This window comes from Triturus cristatus, chromosome 3_1, assembly GCF_964204655.1.
Source record: "Triturus cristatus chromosome 3_1, aTriCri1.1, whole genome shotgun sequence".
Lineage (NCBI taxonomy): Eukaryota > Metazoa > Chordata > Amphibia > Caudata > Salamandridae > Triturus > Triturus cristatus.
The window spans coordinates 817334024-817361567 of NC_140583.1; the positions used below are offsets into that span (position 1 = coordinate 817334024).

At 42.2% G+C, this 27544-nt stretch overlaps 1 protein-coding gene across 1 annotated transcript in view; it reads left to right on the plus strand.

Moving 5' to 3' along the window:
• The window catches only part of LOC146861102 (lanosterol synthase-like), a 202556-nt gene extending 175417 nt beyond the window's left edge, over positions 1 to 27139 (plus strand). Inside the window, exons 23-26 of the mRNA XM_085645161.1 lie at positions 702 to 782; positions 1891 to 2061; positions 24830 to 24908; positions 26696 to 27139. Of these exons, the coding sequence (XP_085501287.1) occupies positions 702 to 782; positions 1891 to 2061; positions 24830 to 24908; positions 26696 to 26833 (469 nt within the window). The 3' untranslated portion in view covers positions 26834 to 27139. The remainder of the gene's footprint in view (positions 1 to 701; positions 783 to 1890; positions 2062 to 24829; positions 24909 to 26695) is intronic.
• The last annotated feature ends 405 nt before the right edge of the window (positions 27140 to 27544 follow it).

Below are 27544 nucleotides of genomic sequence, written 5' to 3' on the forward strand. Positions count from 1 at the left end.
GTTTATTATAATACTTGACTAATTACTGAAGGAGTGGATTTAAATTTAAAATCTAGCTAGGTTTACAATATGAACGAGTTTATATTTTGCATTTGGATGGGAATGCATTTTTCAGGTGGCTGTTTAGCTTGCAAGCAAATGTGAAATGCACATGTGTTTATGCAATTTAATCATACATGTCTATCATGTGGATAGAAATATATTTTGTGAACAAGTGTCTATCTAATGTATTGCTATATCAGATTATCATTTTTGTGGGCGTTTGTGTGTTGGCAAATAATTGATGTGTTATATTGTCATGTATGTAAACTGTGAGCGGGTGCGTATTTAATGAGTCAATGGATTCATATGCTTTCTACTTTGTATGTATGAGACTCCATTGTATTGATTTGTAATGTGTGGGTGCTTTTTATTTTCAATGGATATGTTTTGTGTGTGTGAACATTGTGCTTAGCTGGGTGTTTTATGGAGGGGTTTATATTTTATAACTGCCAGCGTAGTTTGCATGCAGGTTATTCTTGTTTCTTGCATTCGTGTTGTGTGTGGTGGGTGTTTCCTGAGTGAGTGCCTATCTTGCTGCTGTTTTTTTTGTTTGTGAGTACATACCTTGTGTTGCTGTATGTCATAAGTAAGTGAAATTAGTAGAAACTCTCTCAAATTGTTCCTGTGCTGATCCATCGCTTTTTTCTTGGCCTCTGCAGGAGCTGGGGTGTTTGCTTCACCTACGGGACCTGGTTCGGGTTAGAGGCATTTGCTTGCATGGGATACACCTACCGTGATGGGTATTTTGACATTTGGTTTTACCCCCATAACACGTTTCGCAAATATAATTATCTCTAGGTGCATGCTCTTTGATGCTGTCTGCTCTATTGAGTTCAGTGCAGTGTTTTAGTGAGTTGTGTCCGGGGAATGAGGGCCCCAGTGCAAGTTATTCCAGTTGGTTGGAATGAGAAAACATTTTTAGGCTCTCGAAAAGGGCATTAGGTGGGACTAGCTTTGATCTTGGCAAGGAGTTATATTTTGGGTGGTTGCCAGGGAAACATTTGGTCTCCTCTCCTCATATACTGGGATTTGGGCATGATGAGAAATGTGTAGTTTGTAGAGCAGAGTGACCTGTTCTGTTTGTATGGAATATACACAAGATAAACTTAATGTGCAGTTTCACGACGAATAGAAGTTCACTTCATCCAAAGTAATTCTTGCTTTCAAGGACCATGTCTTTCTTTAAGTTCCTCAGAGACAACTTTCTTTGTGAGCTTCAACCTTACTAATAGTTGTGTTTGCACTGTGCCTTTTTCTAGGATTCGTGGGAGCTAAACCTTCTAGTCTGAGTTCATTTTTACAGTGTGTGACCAGGCCTACACCAGCCGACAGCTGAGGCTTGAACCTCAGTAAGGGAGAATGTGGTTCCTTGGCACTAGGCTTGGCTGCTTATCCGTTCTGAGAGTCTCAGACCAAGTTCTCACTTGCCGTACACAGCGTGTATATTTCAGTCATTAAGAAGACAAAAACATTATGGTCTGCCATCAGCCTCTGTGGCTGGTGTGCTTAGGAACAAAGAATTGCTGCTGTGGGCCAGATTGACTTACATTTTCTCTATAAATACAATAGACCGGTGTTTTGTAACCTGTAACATACAGCTGAATCCATATCCAGCTCAATGTATTTTGTTTTGGAAGCAAGTGTGGGGGGGGGTGTCGGTGTGCAGAGGCAGCAGGAGTCCTTTGACTTACCTCTTAAGTGTGTGTGTAAGGGGGATAATTATGCCCTAACGGAACTACCTCAGTAACTCATCCTACATTTTTGCCCCTGAGATTCTGCTCCTCTGATGTCCGCTTCGGTAGCTTTGCTTACATTGACCAACTGTTTGCCTGTGTAACTGTTTCTCAGGTCTGGATGCAGTGAAGTGGTCTCAGCCTGCCAGTTTTTGCTTTCCCACCAAATGGCAGATGGCGGGTGGGGAGAGGACTTCGAATCTTGCGAGCAGCGGAAATATGTGCAAAGCAGGAACTCTCAGATCCACAACACATGCTGGGCCCTACTAGGACTGATGGCTGTCAGGTAATGTCTCCCCATCCACACCACCTGTCATGACTCAGAGCTGTCGGGTACTTTGTTGCTCTACATCTGCACACTTCATTCCTGCTGAAATCCATTGGGATTGCTGGACAAGGTTTACTGACTCCCCCGTATTGTTGTTGCCTTCCACATGAGCAGCCTCTCCAACATTTGTGTCTTTAACTCAAGTAATAAGAAAATGTTAAAACAAGAGAATCATTTTATTCTAAAGATAATGTTTGTAAATGTCTGGGAGCTCTTCCTCAAGACCCATCAGGCTTTAATGGAAAGCGAGTTAGTGATATAAGGAGTGGGATGGTCGGATTGCATCGTCGAGTGATTTCAGAGGCATGTATTTCACCTTTCAAAGAAGAAGGTCTGAATTTGGAAAGCAAGTCCAGCTTGGACATAACTGCCTTGCAGGTCTTCTTCCCAATTGTATAGTTTATGCATACTCTCTCCTTCCTCAAGTGAAAAGCAACACATGAGACTCTGGGTCACCTTTGTGGAGCTTCTTGAAACTTAGAAATTGAACCCTGAGAGTAAGGCCACTTAAAAGCCCCCCACCTCCCTTTTAGACATTTTATAATTCCAATGGTGCATTTTACATTAGGTTTCAACTATTCACCCTAACAACAAGGAAGATCTGATTCTCTCCATTTCTTCCAAAATTGTTTTATGACCTTTTACGTCACTGTCCAGAAGACCAGAACCTGTTTCCAGGTAACCTTTGAGAAAATCAGGCATGCCCTTCCTCAGCCACACAGTGGATGGGGTTGGGAGTATTCTCCTGAAGCAGCCAGTGTTCCCACAAAAAATGCACACAATCTTTGGTGCCCATCCCTGGTGTTCCACTTGCATGAGATGATGCCTTGAACTTGGAGCTCCCCGTGGCTGCCATTCTCATTGAACGTTATGCTTGTTTACATTATGACTGAGTGAATGAATGAAATACATTTCTACAAAACAAAACAGCTACTCCAAAAAGGAGTGTCCCCGCATCAGGCGATAGTAAGACACAGTTAGAAAAATTAGAGAGAAAAGCAATCAGCCAACATTAGCTCTCTCTGAAAAGGTGGGTCTTCAGAAGGCTCTTAAAATAATTCTCTGATGTGGTGCATCTTATATGATCCAGTAAAAGATTCCAGAGCTTCGGGCTAAATAAAGAGAAGGACCGCCCACCTGCTCCGGTCTTTTTAATCTTGGGAATGCAAAGCAGGTTATGGTTGCCTGAGCGTAAAACTCCTTTTTAAGTTTAAAGAAAAGTTTATTGGAAATAAACATAAGATGCAATAATACAATACAGTATGTGTCAATAGTACAAAGTAGAAAAAATATTGCGTACAATAAGGAAAGAAAAAGTAAGAAGAGGAGAGAAGAAAAAGGAGATAGGAAGGAGAAAGAAGGGTGGGGAGGAGGAAAAGTAAACAGATAGAAATATCATATACTTATATCACTGAAAATGTTGGTCTAATATATAACACATATATCATGTTGATCTCACTACTACAAACTTAATTATATATTGAGAATAAATCACAAAATACAACCATATTTAACTAATTATAATCTAAGGAGGTTTGGAAACTTCTTCTATGACTGGAGTATGCGATGGCAACGATTGAGCAGACACATTTAGGAAGTTAGTCACAGGTAGCCATAGTAAGTCACGTTTAATGGCTAATGTAATCGGGTGAACATAGGCTCTATCCAATCGATGGTTATAACAAACTCCATACCACCAGGCCTGAAAAGAAACATTTGAGGCATTTTTCCATGATTTAGTAATTTGTTGGAAAGCAACAGCAATAAGTAAATCAATAATGAGGATATTAAGGGAGGTAGAGAAGGACCAAACCTCCGCAACACTACCCAGAAAAATATGGGCAAAAGAAAATGGGATTTGCGTATGAAATAGTTTGTTAATTTGTTGCCAAACCCTAGACCAAAATTGATGAATAACTGGGCAAGTAAATAGCATGTGCATAAGGTCTGCAACCGGGGCTGGACATGACCAACAGGTAGAGGGACATAGATGACTAATTTGATGTAGTTTAGCAGGAGTGAGTAAAAGTCTGTTATATATAAAGAACAGTGTTTGTGTGGTATTTGCTGCCCTAGAAGATTTCCGAAGTTTAATCCAAATTTTATCCCAGGTTGAAGTGGAAAAGGAAGTAGATAAATCAGATTCCCAGCTAGATTCAACTGCAGATTTATTACTGGGCTGACCAATGAATCTTAATTTGTTATAAATTTGAGAAGCTGAAATGTTCCCTGTTAAGAATGAGATTGGAACTGGAGAGGGAGTGGTCTGCACGGAAGAAGTCATAAGCTTATCGTAAGAACTTTGAGCAGCTAGGGTCAGTAATATATATTTAGGGTGATACGAAAGGGGGAGGGAATAACACGATTGTAATGTAGAGAAGGATATACAGGTATCACCTAGAAAAAGCTGATGTGTCCACTTAAGACCAAGCTTGAACCAATCCTTCCAAAAAATAGTCCGATTTTTAATCTTAATATGATTGTTATACCAAATCGGAGAACGCAAGAACCTATTTCGGTCATCTAAACCATATAACATAATAGGATGAAATAGTTTACGAGTATGCATAAGAATGGGGAGAGAAAATTTTTGGGGGGTGTTAGATAAAGACAGAAATTCATCAAATGAGAAAGGGGAAATGAAATGAGATTCAATTTCTACCCACAAAGGCAAAGATAGTAAATCTGTGGCATTCTGAGATAGTAATGCCGAGGAATTCTTCAGGAAGAAGGAAGTATGATAAGATGCAAAGTCGGGAAAATTAACACCACCCAAGTGTTTAGGTTGTTTGAGTTTGGAAAAAGACATCCTAGACTTTTTCTTTTGCCACAGAAATTGCGAGAGAATAGTATATATTTTTTTGTACCAGGATTTAGGAATGTTAACAGGAAGATTGGACAAGAAGAATAGAATTATAGGGACCAACATCATTTTTACAGAATCCAGTCTACCCCACCATGATAAAAACAAGGGGTGCCACCGCGCTGTAGAGTCGGATAATGTTGACAGAAGATTTTTAAGATTGAGCGCTACAGTATCTTTAATAGAGGGAGTGAACCATAGGCCTAAATATTTAATCTTCGTAGGACTCCAATGAAAGGAAGAAGATACAAAGTCAGCATGGAAACAATACTTATTTAATGGAAGAATTTCGCATTTATCTACATTGAGCTTGTACCCTGAAACCGAGGAGAAAGTAGAGACTTCTGAAAGAAAGGCCGGTAGAGAAGATTGGGGATTAGATATAAATAAAAGAATATCATCGGCATAAGCCGAGATTTTTAATTGCTGATCACCATAAGGAAAACCAGTAATGTTCTTGTTCATCCGTATTTTAGATAAGAAGGGTTCTAGGGTCAGGATAAATAAAAGCGGAGAGAGAGGACAACCCTGTCTGACACCTCTGAGTAGTGGGAAAAAGAAGAAACCAATCCATTAGCCAGAATAAATGATTTTGGAAAAGAATAAAGCAATGAAACATAGGATAGAAACTTAGGGCCGAAACCAAACCAGGTAAGGGTCGAAAAGATAAACTGCCAGTTAACCCTATCAAAAGCTTTCTCAGCATCCAAAGCCACGGCTGCTATTGAGGAGTGATGGGAATGAGACTTACTAAGTACATTGAAAAAGAGACGGGTATTGTCCGAGAGGTGGCGACCTTTAATGAAACCACATTGTTCTTTGCCTATTAAGTGAGGTAAAATATTATCCAGACGAAGCGCAAGAATCTTCGCGAAAATTTTATAGTTCAAATTAATTAAAGAAATAGGCCTATAATTTTTACATAAGGAATGATCTTTACCTTCTTTAGGGAGGAGACAAATTAGAGCCTCTTGAAATGAACCTTCAGAACTCCGGGAAGCGATAAAAAATAGGAATAAATTAAGTAATTTGGGAATAAGTAAATTAGAAAAGTGTGTGTAGAATTCTATCGTAAAGCAGTCCGGACCCGGAGCTTTCCCCTTTTTGAGTGACTGGATAGCCTTGAGAATATCTTCAGTTAAGGAGTCGTTCGCAGTGAAGGTCTTGGAGCCCGTGGATCCCCAGGTATCGACTGCACTACAGGGAGCAGCAGGGCCGTTAGACTCTGAACCGACCCGGCAGCAACGGCAGAGACAGAACAAGCAGGAAGACGCAGAGGTGGAAGCAGAGACATGCACGGGTGAGGAGACGGGTTCAGAAAAACGGAGCGACTCCCCTGTTCAAGAACTAAGTAAGACAATACAAAAAACGAATGTTGGTGGGACACTGACTGGGGACATAACACCGGGAGGTCTAGCAACTAAGAGTATCCCTGGGAAAGCGGTCCCGGCAACACCCGATGGGGAGTGCTTTTTTTCACTGAATGAGGATTCTGATTCAGAATCCTACCTTTCTAGTGAGCTGGGTGACGGAAGTCAAGATGTAAGCTCTGTTTCAGGTACTGACTCAGACTACGCAGAAAAATCCTCAGTTCAGAAGGCGCCGCCAGGTCATGCTAAACCCCAGAGAATGAGAAGGCGAGCTAAAACAGACTCCCTAAATAGCCCTCTACTTCAAGCAACTGATCCTAAGCTTTGTTGGGATTATTCTGCAACGGCTTCACTGTATCAGGAAGAGGAGGCTGAGGGGGGGGTCAAAGAGGTGGTGAATGAGGGTGCCTCTACTTCAGCACCCTCACTGGGGTTATTGTACGAGACTCTTATCCAGATGCAAGCAGAGGCTAGAACTGAAAGCCGAAGAGCTAAGGTGGCGACAAAAAAGTTACAGAGCTCCATGCGGAAAATGAATAAAGTATATGAGGAATTGGCGGATAGAGTATCGCATGTGGAGGAGCGTACAGCTAGATTAGAGGATGATGTTTCTCGATGGCAGACTTTCAAGGAATCGCAGGAAAAGATGTCAGAAGACATAAGGTGGAAACTGGAAGACTATGAAAATCGGCAGCGTCAGAACAACATTAGACTACTAGGAGTTGCCGAAGGACTTGAGGGAGAGAATATAAGAGCTTATGTAATAAGTTTGTTAAGGGGGGCTTTTCCAGATGTTACTAAATGGGATTGGGAGAGCGAGGTGCAGAGGGCTCACCGATTTCCATTGATACAAAGGAAGACATATGGGGGGTCACAGGCTCAAAAACCTAGGGCTATCCTTATATATATGGGAAATTTCTTGGCTAGGCAAGAGATTTTGAATAAGGCAAAACCAGAGGCAAGGCGAAGTTATGAGGGGGCCACGTTTTTTGCAAGGCCTGACTTTTGTCACGTCACGGTGGAGAGGAGGTGGCGTCTTAGACAACTGATAGCCCCAATACAGAAGTTGGGTTATGAAGCATTTTTACTTTATCCTGCAAGACTTAAGATCATTGTCAATGGAAACATTAAGATGTTTACCTCTGAGATAAAAGTCCAGTTGTATATCGATGAGCTCAAGGGGAAGAAGGAGGGGTAGGTGATTATAGATATTTTAGTCTTATTTAGGAATTTTCGGGCTTGGAACTCTCTCAATACTTTAATTTAAGTTTTGTCTATCAAATTTGATGGTGTTTATATTGAGGCTGGGTATTATTATTATTATTCTGGTCAAGATAGAGAGAGGGAGAAAGTAGGCTTACGATCTAGGAGGGTGGGGTGGGGAGGGGCGACATGTCTGCTGTTATCAGGCGACCACGCATAGGTCAGGATTGACCTATTTGCCTGTAGCTGGGGGGGTCGGGGTGGGGGGGCGGTGGTTCGAGGAAGGAAGGGAGGGTTAAGGGGTGGGGGGGGGGGTCGGTTTTGTAAGTTAAGCATTGTTCACAGCATTTTTTACAGTATATATCACATTGTAGATTCACAAATATCAATTAATGTTTATCTTTGTTACCTTAAAGTATTGGTTTTTCTAAGTAGGGGTCTGCTCGATGTATTTTAATGTCGTGTAGATTTGCTTCAATTAATATATGTGGGCTAAATGATGTTAACAAAAGATTGAGAGTGGCTGCTTTAATTAAAACTCTCCGGGTTGATATCTTGTGTCTTCAAGAAACACATATTGAGGGAGGAAAGGGGTATCTTCTGGAGCAACTGGGGTTCCATTTGTTGGCATCTTCTAAGCAGGGAACTAAAACAAGGGGAGTCGCAATCCTAGCCAAAGACAGGGATGTTGTTGTAAATAGAAAAAAAGAGGATCAAGGGGGGAGATGGGCACTGGTGGAAATAATATATAAAGGAGCAAAGTGCACGGTAGTTACATTATATGGTTCCACTGAGGATGACCCGGAGGTCTTCCAGTTTTTAGATACTGAGCTGGCTCAATGGTCAGAACCTATAATATGTTGTGGTGACTTTAATATACACGATCCAGGTAGTTCATTTGCACAGGGAGGGGGAAAATATATTGGTAGAAAGAAGAAGATGTACAGAGCCCTATCTGATATGACGCACCATAACTCCCTAATTGATCCATGGGTTAAGCTATATCCCCATAGGGAAGGCAGCACCTTCTTCTCTGCGCCACATCAAGTTATGGTTAGACTTGATTATTTTTTAATCTCCAGCTCCCTTAGTTCAGGATTATTGATGGAAAAGCAACCTAGGATTGTTTCAGACCATAACCCCCTGATCCTAGAAGTGAATATAGGGCAGACTCAAAGGAAAAGCTCACAGTGGACATTTGAGAGAGCAGTATTAAAAGATGAAGGATATAGAGAACATATGAGCATATGGATAGAGAGCTTTTGGGCAACAAATCGAGGAACAGCAGCCCCAGGAATGGTTTGGGATACGTTTAAAGCAGGTATCAGAGGGGAGACTCTTAGTTATACTGGTTATAAACGTAAGTTGGATAAAACGAGAGTAGATGACTTGATTAAGGAGCTGGGGAATTTAGAGAATGAGCTGATACAGGGAATTCGATTAAAATTACCTTTAGAGGATCTTCTGCTTAAAATCATGCTGATTAAATCCGAAACTATGGAGAGTATTGCAACAAAAACAGTAGTTAACTACCTAACAAGGAAAGAAAATTCATATGAATTAAGTGAGAAGGTGGGGCACATATTAGCCGTCCGCACAAGACAGAAAATAGCTGCGGCAGACATTAAGGAGATTATAGATGGGCAGGGTAATCTGGTTACAGATCCTGATGCCGTTAGAGAAGTCTTTAGGCAATTTTACTCAGATTTGTATTCACGAGAGGGTGGTACTCATTTAATTGATGTTGATGTTGAAGGGTATACTAGAAATATAGCTGCACCCAAACTACTGCAGGAAGAGAAAATGGCTTTAGACTTACCTTTACAGATGGATGAAGTGAAAATAGCACTGAATGAGCTACCTTCAGGTAAAGCAGCTGGTCCCGACCAAATCCCACTTGAGTTTTATAAGGTATTCCAACATATCATAATTAAGGATTTTTTTAATATTCTGAGGTTAGCACAGGGTGGGGAATCAATTCCGGATTCATGGGGGGGGAGCAGATATTATAGTAATCCTGAAGAAAGGAAAGTCCTCGATACTCCCCGGTTCCTATAGACCAATCACGTTAATAAATGCAGACGTTAAGATATTTTCTAAGATTATGGCTAAAAGACTTGGTAGAGTTATTGAGAGTATAGTTAGTTCAACACAGCATGGGTTTATTCCGGGGAAAGGTACCACCCATCATATTAGGCGGTTGATCACACTATTTGATGCAACGGTGGTCCTGGGAAACCCTATGGCAGCCTTATTCTTAGACGCAGAGAAGGCGTTTGATAGGGTTTCCTGGGATTACCTTTGGGCAATCATGAGATGGTTTGATATAGGGGAGGGGTATATACGAGCAATACAGACATTATATAGGAACCCTAAAGCTAGGATAAGAGCCAATAGAGGGTATTCCTCAACATTTAGGATAAGCAGAGGGACGAGACAGGGTTGCCCGTCATCCCCATTATTATTTGCCCTTTTTATTGACCCATATTTACGTAAACTAGAGGCCAATGTTAAGATACCTGTAGTCTCAATAAATGGAAGAGCCTGTAAAATTTTGGCGTACGCAGACGATGTAGCCATCATAACATCTAATCCATCGGAGGCTATTAAGGAGGTGGACGCTGAGGCTCATTATTTTGGACAGCTGTCAGGATATAAAATTAATAGTACCAATACACAGATCGTTAAAAATAAGTATACGCATTGTTTGGACAACCGAGTTGTAAAATCAGCAGTATATCTTGGGGTTCAGATTTCTGCAGAGGTGGAGAATGTGGTAGAGCAGAATATGGCCCCTCTCATGGCAACTGTACGAGTAGAACTGGAACGAATGAATAATCTTCATTTATCTTTGGTTGGGTGTACAAATGTTATTAAGATGTTAATACTGCCAAAATTTCTTTACTTTTTTAGATCCATACCTTTGTTTTTTGAGGGTAGGTGGTTTCATGCATTAGAGTTAATTTTGAATAGATTTATTTGGGCTCAGGGGAAAACACGTAGGGCTTATAAATTTATTTCTCTTCCTAGAGAAAGGGGCGGGTGGGGTGCACCAGATTTTAGGTTGTACTATTGGGCCGCAGCTTTACAATATATGCAGGGTCTAATTGGGGGGGGGGTTACACGATTGTTGGGATATTAATAGCTCCATGGATATTTACGCAGTGGTTTTTGGTGAAGACGTTGGAAATTGTTTTTTGAACTGTATTGATTTTTCATATTACACGAGGACTAGGTTTAAGACTGTTAGCGCAGTTATTAAGATTTGGAATGCATTTAGGAAGAAATTTGGTATGGGTAGGATAAATAGATATACTCGACTATATCGGAATAAATCGTTCCCGGAAATGATTTTTGCAGATAATGTTATGGCAGAATGGACGAGTAAAGGGATAGTGCAGATAGGGGACATGATGGGACAAGAGGGCATTGCACAGTTTGTGGTCTTAAGAACTAAGTACCAGTTGGATACTAGAAATTTTTTTCAATATCTCCAAATTAGGAGTTTTCTGAATACTAAGAAAGGGGGGCCTGCTGGGTTTGGGAATAATGTAATATTGGACAAAATAAGCAGGGGGCAGGGCTGTACAATACGTGGTTTTTATGCAACATTAGTAGAAACTAAAACAGATGATATTGATAAGTTTGCTAATAAATGGGTGGAGAAGCTCCCTATCGAGTCGGGATTTTTTCAGGAATCATTGACTTTGGGATATACCGTTTTGTGTTCAGCCCCACTTCAGGCCCAGCATTATAAAACAATATATGCTCTGTATTATACTCCTGCTAGAATTCAACAATGGGGAGGTACCAGTGGGACGAGCTGCGCAAGATGCAACTCCGTTGGAGCGGATATTATACACATATTTGCATCTTGTCCTCAGCTATATACATTAAAACGGGATCTGGAAATCTTTTTAGCTACACACTTAGGCATTAGAGTTGCGCTTTCACCAACTTTAGTACTACTTGGGATTAGTACAGACCCATCGGTCCCACATCGGGAATTCCTTTTTATAGCAATGGCAGTATATAGATTAATGATTGCCAGGGCTTGGCTGGATGTAAGACCTCCGGACATGCGTCAGTGGTTGGCAAGTTTATTGTCTGCTTATAATATAGAAAAAGCAATCTATGCACGTAAGGGTAAAAAGAAGAGGCAGCTTGGATGAAAAATCTGGGAGCCTGTAAGAACATGGAAGCAGGGAATGGTGTTAAGTTAAGGATGTTGGATTGTTTGTTAGCTTAAATACCTTTATGATATAGTTGATCACATATATATGTAAAGAGATGTAATATAATGTGAATATTGGTTGAATTAATATTGTTTGTAGGGTTACTTTTCAAAAAGTAATATACTGTATTATGCTGTGATAATGATGGATTATTGATGGATGTAAGGGAAAACTTTTGAAATTCAATAAAAATATAAAAAAAAAAAAAAAGAGAATATCTTTAGCGTGTATATCAGATTCTAGAGAAGAGAAATCTACGTTCAAAGAGGAAGGAGGAGGAGAAATGGAGGCTAAATACTGACCAATATCAGATAGAAGAGGTGGAGACTCTGGGGTGTATAATGATTTGTAGAAGTTGGAAAATTCCAAGAGAATGTCTTCGTCTCTATGAAGCACATTATTAGATGAAGATGTGATAGATTCAATTTTGGTACGTTCTTTTTTAACCTTGAGATACTTAGCAAGAAGATTACCAGATTTGTTTTGTGCAGTGTAGTATTTAGCGCTAGATTTAAGCAAATACAAATTTGCAGAGTCAGTAGACACTTTATTAAAAGAAAGCTTAGCGCTAATGAGTTCTTTTAGAATAGATTGGCTATTTGACATGTAATAAAGATGCTCTAACTTTTTAATTTGTAAGTTGAGTGTTTGAGATAAGAGAAAGGCTGCACGACGTTTTTGTGCAACAAAGGATATGATGAAATCCCTAGAGGCAGCCTTAAAGGAGTCCCATATAAGTTGAGGAGATAGTTGAGGAGATTCATTCTCCTCGAAAAATAAGGAGGCAAACTCGAGAAAGGCTGATGTGAATTTAGGATCCAGTAAAAGGGAATTATTAAACCTCCAGCGTCTGGTCCCTTTAGTGGGAGGGAGTAGGTCCAAACTCAAGATAACGGGGGCATGATCAGAAATTAATATAGAGCCTATATCTGCCCGGGAAATATGTTGAAGTAGAGCCTTGGAAATAAAAAGGTAGTCTATTCGGGATTGTGAGGAATGAGCGGGTGAGTAATAAGTATACTCTTGAAGTGTGGGGTGGCAGAGTCTCCAAGAGTCTACAAGAGCTCTTTGAGAAATAGTGGAAGTGAATTGGGAATGTGCAGCGGAGGGGACAAATCTGGATTTAGAATGCCTGTCAATAAAGGGGTCTACAACCATATTACAATCCCCACTAAAAATCAAATATTCGTCAGTACATTGCATTAAAAGAGAAAGAATTTGGGGCCAGAACAGTTTATCGTGTGTAGTGGGAGCATAAACGTTAAAAATTGTGAGAGGAACCTTATTAATCAGCAAAGAGGTCATAACCCATCTACCATCCAAATCATTGTCCTGCTTTATGAGATGAACATCCAAGCGTTTATGGCAGAGAATGGCAACACCATTGCGTTTTCCTGAGCCCGGCGATGCAAAAACGTGGCCCACCCAATTTCGCCGTAATTTAGTTATCTCAGTATCCTGTATATGGATTTCCTGCAGAAGAGCAATATCTCCTTTTAAATTATTTGCAACATGTGACAAAACTCGCTGACGTTTGATAGGAGAACCCAAACCTTTAACATTCCAAGATATAACATTTAACGACATTTAAATCTTTATAAACTAAGCAAAAACAATTCGTAAAAGAAGTTGCCATGCATGTAAGCAAAAAACATGTGAAGAATGCAGTAAAATACAGAAAAAAGACATTATTGTAGCGAGATAACAATAAAACATATAGACGATCATAAGATAGTAAAGAAAGAAATGAATTACATAAGAAGCATAAAAGATAAGCCAAAAATATAAACGGAGCAGAAGAAAAAAGAGAAATAGAGGGAGAGAGCGAAGATATTGGGAAGGAAAGAAACAAAACGAGAATAAGAACAATAGAGATGACATACAGCTAATGGAAAAAACATACCACAAAAGAACAATCATGTTGGGGTAGGTGGAGCCACGCGAAGGAGGCCAGATGCCGGATGAGAAATCGCAGGACGAGGGGCACACGCAAGACATCATCCAGGAAGAACGAAAAAACGAAGAAGGTAAGGGAACACAGAAACCGCAACCTGTTAAAGGGGAATATAAGAACAATAATTAACATGGGAAATAACATAACTCCAACATATACCCATATGAGAAACATAAAGAAGAATCAGAATTTAGGGCAAATAAGAAACAAACAATGAGCATTTGGAGCTAAAGCATTCAAGTCAGATCATGGCTTAGAAACGTCCATAGAAACTCCACTACACGAGTTCAGAAATTTTTGAAGCACCTCAGGGTCCTCATAGTTGGTTGTTTTGTTATTGTAAGTTACTTTGAACAGACAGGGATGGAATAAGCCATAACGAGCATTCATGCTGCGAAGTGCTGGTCTCATATCCAAAAATTTCTTGCGTCGATCAGCCGTAACCTTGGCATAATCTTGGGCAAAAAAGAGGTTAGAACCATTCCAAGTGATCTTTCCTTTCTGTTTGGCGGCGTGCAAAACCTTAAGTAGGTCAGTATATTCTAAGAAGTACAAAATAACTCCTCTGGGTTTTGCTGAGGAAGATGAAGAATGAGGACTCTGACCCAAACGGTGTGCACGTTGAATATTTAATGGCGGAGATGCTGAAAAACCAAGAAGAGTTGGAAGGAAAGACTTAAAATGAGATATTGGATCAGAACCTTCAAGTCCCTCAGCCAGACTATAAATGCGCAAATTATTGCGCCTATTGCGATTTTCTAACTGCTCGACCTGTTGTTTGAGGTGATCGACTTCTTTGTGAATATGAGGAACTTGAGCAGCGAAATCTTGAACAGAATCAACACGCTTCTCCAGAACGTCGACCCTTTGTACAGTATGTGACCAGTTATCTTCCAAACTCAACAGACGAGTGTTAGTTTCTTCCATATATGGTTTGAGGGCACGAATCTCCTCAAGGATAAGCTCCAACGAGAGAGGTGAAGAAGAATTGGTGGGGGAGGGTGGATTCGCTTTTCCTCTTTTCCTAGGCGTGAAGGAAGCCGATGACGGTATTTTGGATCCTTGTTTGGCACCTAACCGAGTCATAGAGAAAGAAGAAGATTCTTTCGTAGTAACAGGGTCACCAGGATTATCGTCCGCTCCCTCTTGCAGGATGTTAAAAGGGTTAAAGTCCTCCAGAAATGTATCACTGGTTTGCAGAGTATCCTTACGAGCAGTTCGGGATGTTGCCATGGCTGAGTTGAGTAAAAGTACCCCACAACAAAAATTTTGTGAGAGAGGTACAGTATTAGAGAGTCTCTGAAAGCAGAGTAACACCCAATGCACGTATACGGTTTTAGGTATAAAGAAGCGCCAAAAATAATTTCAAGTTATTGTTCAGAAAGGAGTAGTATTCAAAAGGAGCGGACAACAGCAGAGAGTGGGGGATTCATATGACTGACCAATTCATACTGTTTTCCTGAGGAGCGCAGTCCTTCTCCAGCAACAAGCATGAGAGAACAAAAAGTCAGTCAAGGCAGTAAAAAGGCAGAAGATGCGTTCCAATAAATGCTCCAATAAATTGCCCCAGACTCTTCATTATAGAGATTTTTCGTTGGGGGTCTGCATTATTTGCGGAGAAAGGGCGGCAAAAGTGAGGAGATTACTTCATGAAAAAACAAAATGGCGGCCGCGGGTGAATCGCAACCGTCATGAAGTCGAAAAAGTGTCTTCTCGCTCACCATATGCCAGGAATTTGAGCCTGACGACTGGAGCAGTACTTCCAATGAAGTCGGAAGCAATTTCCGCGCTCCGACAGCGGGAGAAAGTGTCCTGGAACAGCTGCGCCGCCTCACATCGCTGCGGAGCTCATCGTAGCGGCGGCCATCTTCTAAGGCGCCGAAGCCACGCCCCCCCTGAGCGTAAAACTCTGCAAGGCAGATATCTTTTGATGTTGTCACAGATATACATTGGCTATTTCATTTGAGTGGCCCTAAACGTTCTTGTCAGGGCTTTGAACTTTATTCTTTGCTTGATGGGAAGCCAGTGGGAACTTATTAAACCATTCTGAATTGATTGCCCTTTTGGAATATTCAGCACAAGGCTGGCTGCCACATTCTGAACTTGTTGCAATCTGTTTAACAATGCTTGGGGAAATCCCAAGAGCAACACATTGGCTTAATCAAGTCTAGATATGATGAATGCATGAACAATGATCTTTCTGGTGTGTTCTAGCAACAATTTGAGTATTTCTTAGAGTTTTCAGTATGGAAAAAGAGACTCGGTGGTAGCAATAACAAAAGGCGTAAAAGAGAGGGCATTGTCTAGCTTGACCCCCAGGTTTTTCACTGAGGTAGATTATGCCGGGGGGTCCCATTTCAGACTGAAAGAGGAGCCAAACATCAGGATTTCAGATTTGTCGAAGTTTAAGCAAAGACAGCATTTCTGCATCCAACCTGCTACTGCAGATAGGCAAGCCTGAAAGTTGTCTGAGACTGAGACGTCGAGGTGTTTAAAGGCAGACATCAACTAGGTATCATCGGCATAGAACACCACATTAAAACCAAAGTCTGAACAATATAGCAAGGGGATCCATATAGACAGTAAAATAGACTCTGGCTTAAGGCTGATCCTTGTGGAACACCAAAGATGACCTCCTGAAAACCCCATGTAAATTGGGGCAGTTAGACTGCTTGCTTGCGGTTGGAGAGAAAGGATTTAATCCATTTCCACATGGTGCCACCAATTCCTGCTTTTACCAATTTTGCAGGAGAATGTTATGTGACACTGTGTCGAAAGCCGACAATAAGTCTAACAGAATTACAATGGTATTTGTACCCAAGCCAAGGCAGGTTTTGATAAACCCAGTCACTTCTAGGAATGCCTTCTATGTGCAAAATCCGGCTATAATCCCAGATTGCAAGGGATGTAGCACATTGTTCAACTCAATAAAATCTATAATCTGGTCATTAGCGGCAGATTCCAGCATCTTCCCACAAGTGGGAAGAAGTGAGATCGGTCTGAGACTAGCAGCGCATGAGGGATCCAGATCAATATTTTCTTTGAAAGTGGAAGGACGAGAGCCTGCTTCCAACACGTAGGCACTGAACCTGATTCAAGGAGAGGTTAAATAGAGCAGTAATCTGTGGATTCAATGACTGAGAAGACATTTTGAAAATACGAGGCGGGCACAGGTCCAGCAGCCAGCCAGAATGATTAGGGGATGGGCTTGGTACTTGCGAGCATGAGTGATTCCTTACTGTAACAGCCCATTATTTATTGGTTTGGGAATAGAGCTCATCTCCTTGTTGTTCAGAAGTTGCGTTGAGAGTAAAAGGTCTGCTGGATCACCCTCTGTAGAAGCTCCATACATACCTTGATAGCCAAACAATTGATTTCAGTGCACAGATTTGTCAGTGGCACTGCGCAGGTCTACCACTTCTCACAAAGAGAGCTGTCCTTCCTTTCACATGGAGATGGCTACAATGAGCCATCATCTCACTGCAGTGGTGGCTGGTGATATTTGAAAGTGGTGATGCGTAAAATATTAGTTGTACCGCACTGTGGCGAGCGAGCGAGCCCGAACAACCTATAGGGGTACGGTGGGGTTCTCCCCTCCCCACCCCCACCCCCCAGCCCCCCCCCCCCCCGAGAAAATTTTGAAAAATGTGTGGACAAATGGTGCATTTTCAAGCAAATTTTTGAAAGCAGGAAGGTTATTAAAGCAATTGTGAATCAGTTCTAACAAAGTCAGTGACTGGCAAAACTGGGAGACCACCCCATACCAACCCTAGAGCAGTGCGTACAGGGACAGTGGGACAGAAGACCCCACCACAGCATACCGTGGGATGCGAAATCACTGAGTCAGTGGAGACTCCCTGTCACCCTCCAAGGGTAGCCTCCTGCTCCCTCTTCTCACTCCTCCATGGGATGGCATACGTCACGACTCGCCATCCCTCACACCTCTCGACGCTGGAGTGCACTCATTCAGGCCAGGACCCCCGCCTCAACATCACAGCGCCCACCCAAGCCATTCATGCTCACCGGCTACAAACATCATCTTGAAGGGGAGCACGCTGTGTCCTGGGATTTGAGCCAGCAAACCGCTGTGTTTACTGAGCCATGAGGCAGGTTCCTTTTAATTGAGACAATAAACATAAAGCACCTGGGAATCTCTGCCCGAAATATGCCCCCTTTAACTGCCCTACATACGTCCCATTTACTGCCTTAAGCCCCCTCTCATCCACTATCCTAGATATCGAATCATTCACTGCCCAGATTTATACCCCCATTCACTACCCCGGACAGTCCATATTTCCCTTAAAAATATTATTATATCTGTCTTGTTTGCTCTCTGAACAATCAATAAGCCCACACACTGACGAACAGGAATTAATTAAAATAAAAGAAATGTCACAATTAAGTATACAGCATCAAAGCAGTTAAGTTGCTAAATGTAATCACGTGCCACTTTTTTAGGCAGATCTCACCATAACTATGCATGTGAGAATGTTTAAACAGTTACTTTGGGGGATTATTGCGAAACTTGAAGTCCGAGGTTGCAAAATGCTAAAACATCAACACCGGCTGAAGGTGCTATACATAAAAGCCATTTGGCGGCTATGGGACAGGGTCACCAGCTAGTCAAGAATATCACTTTTCCACTGCTGGTCTTGCATTACATTTTCAAATGACACCAGTTCATCGTAAGTGCAGTATTCATACTTCAATTTAAAATCTAATCAATTGGACTAACACAATTAAAAATAATGCTTTGTACAAAAACACCTGTATCCAACTACAGTGTAGAGCTGTGTCTGAAGGGCCATGAGCTGTTTCAGAGATATAGAGATATATGTGCCGAGACAGAAGCTGTGTGGGGAAAGGACCTGTGTGTCTGCTGGTCAACAACCTGTGTTCACCAGTGGCGGCCGGCAGGACCGCAACACACATGTTTGTTTCGCCCCGGAGTATTTCTAGGCTGCTTTGAAAGTCCATTGTAATTCCAGTAACGCTCATTTTTTACCCTCATTTTTACAATATTCTGACCCTCTCTTCAGGTCTCCTATCTCTCAGTCTTCGGAGCATTCTGTCTGGGGATACCCCACACCCTGCTCACTTTGGGGTGTGGCCTTCTAGGCGAGCCACCCACAGATGAAAATCCCCCCCCCCCAATCCCCTCCTTCATTTATTTATTTTTATTTTTATTTATTTTTGGAGTTTTATATAGCGTTGACCTGACCCTATGGTATCGGAGCGTTTTACAACAGTGTTTCATGCTAGTTAACATAGTAGAGCTGTCTTGAACATAAAGTTCGGCAGTCCAAGAGTGCTGAGGCTTCTTGTGGTAGTGGTTGAGTCCTGAGGTAGCCCCGTCGAATGCTAAATTGAGGTAGACCTAAGAACTTGAGGCAGCTTAATTTTTTTTGCACAATTGTCTTGAAGCGGGCTGAGGAGGATCTGAGCAGTGTATAGTTAGAGAGCACCGGCATCTGGGATAGCGTGAGGGCGGTGGCTATCCATTTGGGAGGGCGCGGTTCAGGAGGAGGGATTTTAGGTGTTCTTTGAATTTTGTGAAGGACGGGATAGTTCTGATGTCTGCTGGGATGGAGTTCCAGATTTTTGGTGCGGTTCCAGCAAATGACCTCGCGGCTGTTTTGTGTTTGCGTGTTCTCAAGGGGATGAGAAAGGAGGGAGTTTGAGCTCCTGAGGTTTCTTGTCTGCCCGGGCCGCTTGAGTTTGGCAGCCAGATAGTCCGGTTTTCCAGTGTGGAGGGCTTTGTGCGTGAGGCATGCTGTTCTGAAATTAGCTTGTTGTTCAACTGGGAGCCATTTTAGTTCTCTTAGTGCTTGTGAAATGTGGTCGTATTTCCTGATTCCAGTGACCATTCTGGCTGCTGCATTGAGGGTTGTTTTGAGGGGAGCCAGGTGAGATTTTGTGGCGCCGGTTAAGGTTGCGTTGCCATAGTCGAGTCTGGATAGCACCAGCGATTGTGTGACTTGTTTGAGGTCTTTAGTAGGGATGAATGGTTTGATTTTGTATAGAAGCTTTAGGTTGAGGAAGGCAGTCTTTGCAGAGTTTTTGATGTGGTTAGTCATGTCCAGTTTGGGGTATAGGGTGATTCCTAAGGTTTTTAGGGATTTAGCCTGGGTGAGATTACCGTTTAGAGCATCCAAAACTTTAAGCCACTCTGCGATTTGTGGATTATCTTCTTTGTTGGAGATGAGGAGGATCTCCGTTTTGTCCAGATTGAGTTTAAGGTGATTTTGGGATAGCCAGCGTTGAATTTCTTTTAGAGTGTTGTTAAGTCTGAGGATGTCGTTTGGGGAGGAGGTTTCTAGATAGATCTGGGTGTCATTGGTATATAGGTGGAAGGGGATATTCGCCTTTTTAAGTTTGGTGGTGAGGGGTTCCATATATATGTTGAACAGTTGTGGTGAGAGCACTGAGCCTTGGGGCACACCTCTGCTGACAGGGTGGAGGTCGGAGGTAAAGTTTTTGATTTTTATCTTTTGCGAGCGGTTCTGGAGGAAAGAGGTGAACCAGTGGAGGACCTTCTCCTCGGCACCAACCCTTCTTGTATGGCCTTGATGAGAAGTTGGTGATCTACCGTGACAAAAAGGGTGCCGATAGGTCGAGGAGAATAAGAAGGCAGCATTGACCGGAGTCTAGTGACTAGTGGATGTTTCTAAACCCCGATTGGTGGGGGTCAAGAAGGTTGATGTTGTCCATGTGTTGAGTCAGTTGTGAGAGGACGCATTTCTCTAGGATTTTGAGCTGTTGTGTTTGAGCTAGGATGTTGTTGCTAGCCTTCCAGCCTTCTCCTACTGCAACCTGGAAAACCCACAACTACTCCTCTCCATGGGCAGGCTCCGACAGCCGTACCCGCCATATTTATCTAGGAAAACATTGCCATCATTTTGTCATGTGCGTCATATAGAGATGAATATGTACAGAAGTCAATGATTCAAAGTAAGTGAAAAGCGCCATTTGTCTGACTTAAAACTGAGCCAAGCTTTAATTTTCCACTGCAATATATTGTACACAATGTTTCATGCCTCTTTAAACATATACATTTGAGCGCAAGCAGTAGCATTGTTACATTTTGACCCTGCAATTAATACAATATTCAGTGGCCACCTATATTTTGGACCCATGAAGGGAAACTGGTAAGAATAAGGCTATGTAGTGAGATGCTGTCTAAAATACCAGTCTGTGAACATGACCGGTACACGCTCTGCAGAAATTTATAGTTAATATGCTGCCTACTCCCGGGTATCGTGGTAGTAGTAAATTCTTATCCAGTCTTTTGGTTGTCTATTGCCACAGAACCTAAGGTTAATACTGGAATGAAGTTTTCCCACAATGTGTTTAAGATTAGTCACACACTTTTGCACCTTTGTACAATTAAGTGTAGAAATGTGTACTACAACAGAGAGACAAACTCGAAATTGGAATACTAAGGAAGAAGGTTTGTGTGGATCACGTGGTATTCCCTCATGAATGATTATTTACTAGAGATAAATATCGACTCCAGGAGTTTGGTAAGGTTCTGAATTTGTTATTACAGGATGGCACTGCGCAAGTTAGGGGAACGTGGTGCGCATGGATTTTTAATTAAAATGTAGATAGTACAATGTAATTTACTTCTCCATTGTCAATAAGGTCTGGTCTTACTTTCAATGTAAATTTGACACACCAAACGACAGCATTATAGATAGTTCTCCCAACATGTAACTGTTCGACCCGCCAAGGCTTCGATTAGCAGTGTATTTAATGCTGCTCTGTTTCCTTCCAGAACGTCACACACCACGGGCTATTGTAAAACCTCATACCGTTTCAGTTTGATAATTGCGTCACATCTCACCTCTCGCCCACAAGGAGTTCCTTAACGGCCATAGTAGAAGCCATTTCTACATCTTGTGCCTCAATCTTCTTCTCAAGCCCCGTCCCCTGCACTTGTGTCACAGCAATGTCATCTCACCCCATGGCTTTTTTCACCTGTGTAACATGCTCAACGGAAGGGCATTCCTGCATCTAGCGATTCCTATCTCCTGAGCCTCTCAAGGCACATATATGGTGCTTCTCAGCAGCCACAGGCTCCAAATATGTTTTAAAGAGAGGTGCTGGACTTCACATAACGACATACTCTGTCACACGTCATACCAGAGCAATGCACATATCAATTTCCGAGCATGCTGCTGATTGGGTAAGACTTCTGGCTACCCAAAAAAGCATTATAGATTGTATACGACACATACAACCAACCAGACACACGCAAGTGTGTTATCTACATTCACACCACTGATTGTCCAACTGGCATGAACAGAAATCAGACTCCTCTATGTGACGGAATCCAGCCCTAGTAATGTCAGATTATGAGCTATTAAAAGAAATTCTAAAATAAACGAAAAGAGTAGTTGATATGGAACTTGAGCAGAAGTTACGAAAAGTAAGATTATAGATTCATATATTTTATTTTGTGGAGTGTATGCTCCTTGATATGAAGCAAGAGCTGACAATCCTTTACACAACCCAAAGAGGAGTCTCCTCAGCAACACCTAGAGCTGCCTTCAGCACGAGACAAAAACATTGTACAGCAGTTTTGGTAAAAATGTAGTGTGAGCTCTACATCGCTGCCAGTTTTGCTATACCACTATCTTACCAAAAACAACAGCCTTTGAAGCAACGCTGCCATTCGCCCCATACCTGCATGTTTAAAGGTGGTTTGTTTGATGGATGAGCGGTATATTTCTAGACGGAGTGCCCTACACCAGTGTGTTTCAGTGCAATGTGCCACGTGGATGCCGCCAATCAAAAAAGCAGCTCCGCACATATGGAAAAATGTGACTACAATTTATAAACTCTGCTTTCACTGATTATGCCTTGCATCGGATTGTTTGTTACAAGAGAACTTTGACGATGTTGGCAGAAAAGTAAATGTATATAATATTTATGAGGCTATGAATTGAGTTGAGCTGGTCTACAGCAACTGAACATAAATTGTCCCTCTTAGTGATCGTTCTTCTGCTGGAGGCAGGGGCTATTTGTGAGCATAAAACACAACTTACTGTCTCATTAAAGTTGAGAGTATGAAAAATTATTTGTGTGATTTTGTGACCTCGCAGAAACGAGCATATGCTTGGAGTAGAAACGAACAGCGCCAAAAGACTATATATAGTGTTATCATGTATAGGTATCTGTACATTCTCATTTCCTGGTTAGAGTTACAGTCTTGCTCTTATCGCCGAACTTTGATGTGAACTTTAAGTCTTTGGCGCCAGAGCTGCAGCTCTGCATAGAAGTGAATACTGTGTGTTAGAACCAGATGTTAAAACTGTTGCCACATTTTATTCCTAAGTGCATGAGGGAAAACGTCTAATTGGGTGCAAAAGACAGACCAATACCATGCAATGATCATATTTCACTGAAATGTTTTTGCATGGTCAAAAAAGCCATTATGTGGCCAAACGGAAAAATACTTAAGTCTGATTTAGATTTTGGTGGATGCAGGACATTCGCCAAAAAAGTAGCACTCCAGAAAAGCGTGCAGAGCCCAATCAGCCAACAACCAAGAGGTTACATAAGGTCCTCTCGGGACACTTGGTGAAATGGCGAGATCGAATCCGACCATCACGCGCTCAAAGACGAAAACAATGTTTGTGATACATATGCCGGGGAGGAGAGTTTGAAAGTGGGCAGATTAATATACTGTTGCAGTTCACTACAAGAAAGAGACAGGGAAAGCGACCACAGCGAAGGACTCGTCCTTCACCTGCAGCAGCTCGGGGTAGTAATTTCAGCAGCAAAACACTTTCTTGAAATCAATACATTCGCCAGCCATTCCAAATTAGAGCCTTCGCCAAATGAGCGTGCAGGGTGGAAATCAATGAGGCCGTGCTCTTTTATTTCATAGTGCTGAACGGCCTGTTAGGAGAGGCATGCTTTAACGACCGTTGCAATTATCGAGGCGCTTGGCAAAAATGAAGAATCACGGCGCGAGCCAGCGTATCCATGGCCTTTTCACACTACTTAGGATAAAAGCTCAGTTCATGACATGGCTGGAACCAAAACGCCTTAAGTTTTTTGATGAGAATAAGCAGGGCCAAACTCCAGCCGCGGCTTACAATACTCGCAGGGGGGGGAGGTAACTTATCTGACCGGGTCCGCGCCACCTCTGCTCCTGGGCCTGGGTCCACGACTGTGTTCTAAACAGGCATGCTGCAGCTCCTTCTCCTCCTGTAGCCAATCACAACGCTGCAATGGCAGCGTTGTGATTGGTGCGGAGTCGGCGGCAGCGCCCAGCCGGGCACCAGTAGGGAGGCCATTTTCTCTATCTAGGCTGCATGCAGAGAAAATGTAGAGTGCGCATGACTGTTTTGTTCGGCCCCAGGGCCGATCAAGCAGTCAGGGCACTCAGAGTGGTGCAAGCCACTCCTCCCCGACACGACAACCAGGCATATGCTCCAGCCCACCCCCAACCAGGCATACCGCTGCTGTCTGCTTTTTCGCAGCGCGAGATGCAGAAAATAAAATGGTATTTTTATTTTCTGCTTCTCGGATTGCGAGAAAGCATTGGGGCAGCGCCCAACGCCCTAATGGAGTGGCCGCCACTGTCTCACTGGCAGATTCAGGAAAAGGGGTGGAATCTCCTGGCTAAAATGTGGAACCCTGAACTCGGACTTCTGTTATAGCTGAAACTTTCCTCTGCCTTCTTCCTGTCCTCGGTAGCTAGCTATTAGAGAAAGTACCTATATGACATGGGCTTTGTAGTGCTGTATGAAACTGTTTATTATAACGTACTTGTGTCTATGTTCACATCTATTTTTGCATGGGTTGTTCTACTTCAGTGTCCGTTTCCATTTGTATATTTTTGTTTTCTATTTGTGTTTCTGGCAGTCAGTCTTTGTACTCATGATGTAAATATATATATTCTTTTTGTCCTTGAGTGTGCCTGTGTATCCCTATTTTGTGTGTTTATGTTGCTCTCTGTAGCACTTACCTTCCTGTTTGTTCCTGTTCGTATCTGTGTTCTGTCGTTTTGCGTGTCTGCTTTGCTAGTTTCTGGGTGTCTTTTATTGTTACCGCTTATCTCTAAATCCCGCCACATGTTCCTCGACAGGTTTCCAGATGTTGCAGTTCTTGAAAAAGGCATCCGAGTTTTGATTGACAGACAGCAAAGCAACGGAGACTGGCCGCAGGTAAGACAAAGTGATATCCGAGATACTGTGCTGGGCCATCTTGCTGTGCATCCTGAGTTGGAAGGCTCCTTCATTGTTACAGCTTGTGGATGATGCAGGAGGTCTTGACATTTTAGAAAATGGGTATATTTATAAATTGGAACTTAAAGCGTGTAGTCATCCTCATGAGTTCCCTTCAGTAAAGGTCCCTCCAGTGCAGAGAAGAAACAGTGTTCTTTCCCAGTTGTGCATCGCTAACAGTCACCAGCAGAAGGCAGTTCCAGAGTGTTCTTTTGTTTCATGATGTTTGCTTGGGTTTTGAGACCAACTGTTTGATCATTCACTAGATATTCCCTTTAATGATGGCTCTTTAGTGCCTTGTTAAGGAAAAATACTGATTTTGTAGCAGTTGAATTAAGAGGTGAATTCCTCGGCCTGTTTAATTACCTTTGCAAATGGGTTTCTTGTTCCTCGTCATAAATCATAAATCTTATAACAGTCAACAAAAAGTAAACTACCTCTCTTCACCGATCCAGTTTCACTCATTGCGAGTGCCTTACAGGCAGGTAACATGGTCAGCCAGTGCCATACATTCATTGTTTGTCACTCAATCAAGTGTGATCCCACTGTTGACTAACTTGATATCTCACTCAGCATGAGTACTATCCCTCGTCAACAAGCAAATTTCACACCCCTCTCAAGGGCACTACTGCTCTTCAACCAAACACCTCATGCATAGCAAGTGGGCTACTAACTTCTCTGACGTAATATCACATTCACTCATTGAACTTTTTTTTAACCAATTCATCTTTGGCATTCATATATACAGGTATGCGTCACATAGGGTTGATATACAGTACGTATATGTAGCTTTCAGTTTCCTTAAAAAATGAACTCTTTATCCAATAAACAGCAACCAACTGCCCCACAACAGCATTACTCATGAAAATGTTTACATAAAATCAAGCAATTTTATAGAGGGGTTCTTGTTAGAGGGGTTCTTGTCAGAGTTTATCACTGTGTCTTTTTGACACTCTATTACTTCAGTCGTAGCTCACATTCTCTCCTTTGCAATGTCTATAAGACAATAAAGTAAAGAATGCATTAGGAGACGTAATTGCTCTTTCTTTCGTCATCAACCAAATATCACGCTTTGCCAGTGCGGCATCCTCGTAAAATGCAGTGGTGAAATATTATTAAAAATAAAAGTATGAACGCTTGAGTGGAGTTGCTTGATTACTTAATTCTGCTGCCTCCTTAAAAACTTAGATTGGGCAAGGTACCCCACTTACTGCAAGTGCCCTACCCGCTTAATCAGCCAAATATCACACTCCTCTGAAGTCCACTAAACCTTGTTAGGTAGAGGTCACACTACCCTCTATCTGAACCAAACACCACACTCAGTCGATTCACTAGCCCTCATCACCACCCAGATATTAAACTCTAGCAAAGGCACTACCTTCTTCCTTGACCAGATAATAAATAGATCTCAGGTGCATCACCCTTCATCAACTGAACAGTATAGTCCTAGCAAACACACTGCGTTCTTCACTAACCATAAATGGCAGTGCGCCGCTTTCCATGTGCAGTCTTGTCTTACCACCCAAGCAAAATCTTTAAGGTTAATCTCAAATACTATATTGTGGGTTTGCTATTACTGGTTAAAGTCACAAGGGGGTCACTTTATGGCGTGTCCCCATCTTCTGAAGAGCTCCATCTTGAGTGGCAACTCCCTTTTGAGCACAAAGGTTGCAAGTCAAGCACAGAATTTAGTAGATCCTTAACTCTTCTTTCTGTTTTCCCATTAGGAGAACATCTCAGGAGTCTTCAACAAAAACTGTGCAATTAGCTACACATCCTATAGAAACGTTTTCCCTATATGGACCTTGGGACGCTTCTCGCGGCTTCACCCCAATAGCCGATTGGCTGGAAAGCTGAAGATCTGACTGCTGAGAGACAAACGAAGTGTCTTACGGGCCGGAGGAGGAAGGGGCACTCTAACCAGGACAGGCAGGGTGATTATTCAGTGTGTTATTGTTATAATTCCTGGTTTGTATAGTGGGACTCTGTAGGAACCCTGTCGTGGTTTCTTCCTCTGTGCACCCCTTGGAACATTCCTTTTGTTTAGCCAGAGGCTGCCTTGGAATGTTGACAAGAGCAGCCTGACTGACAAAGTTCGTTGGTTGCTGTGCCCTGTGCTGTATGCGCTTGAGGTGGCAGAGTGGAGGCCGTAATAAAGGAAGTCTTCACTTACCTGTTTCCAGTCTTCATTGTAACAGTTATGTCAGAGAGGTTCATCGAGAAAACCTAACACTAATGCCTACTGATACACAAGTTTCACTACTCTTCTTAAAGATGCACAAGGCTGCCCCACAGACTGGAGCATCAAGCTACATGACACAATCCTGTCTGAACCAGGTAAATACACGGCACTGCCACAGACTGAAACCGTAGGCAAAAAACACCAGCTGTGCTGTTCTGCTCTCAGATTCACAGTCCTTTACCTCTACATACAGATTTACATTGCTTTCTGCACTACATACCTATATACAAACTCACCACACCCTTACAGACACCCAACACTGCTCTACAGAGAAGAGATGACATGGACGGCAGAGTCCAACTCTAGCTGGCTGCTGACAGATGCTTAACATAGA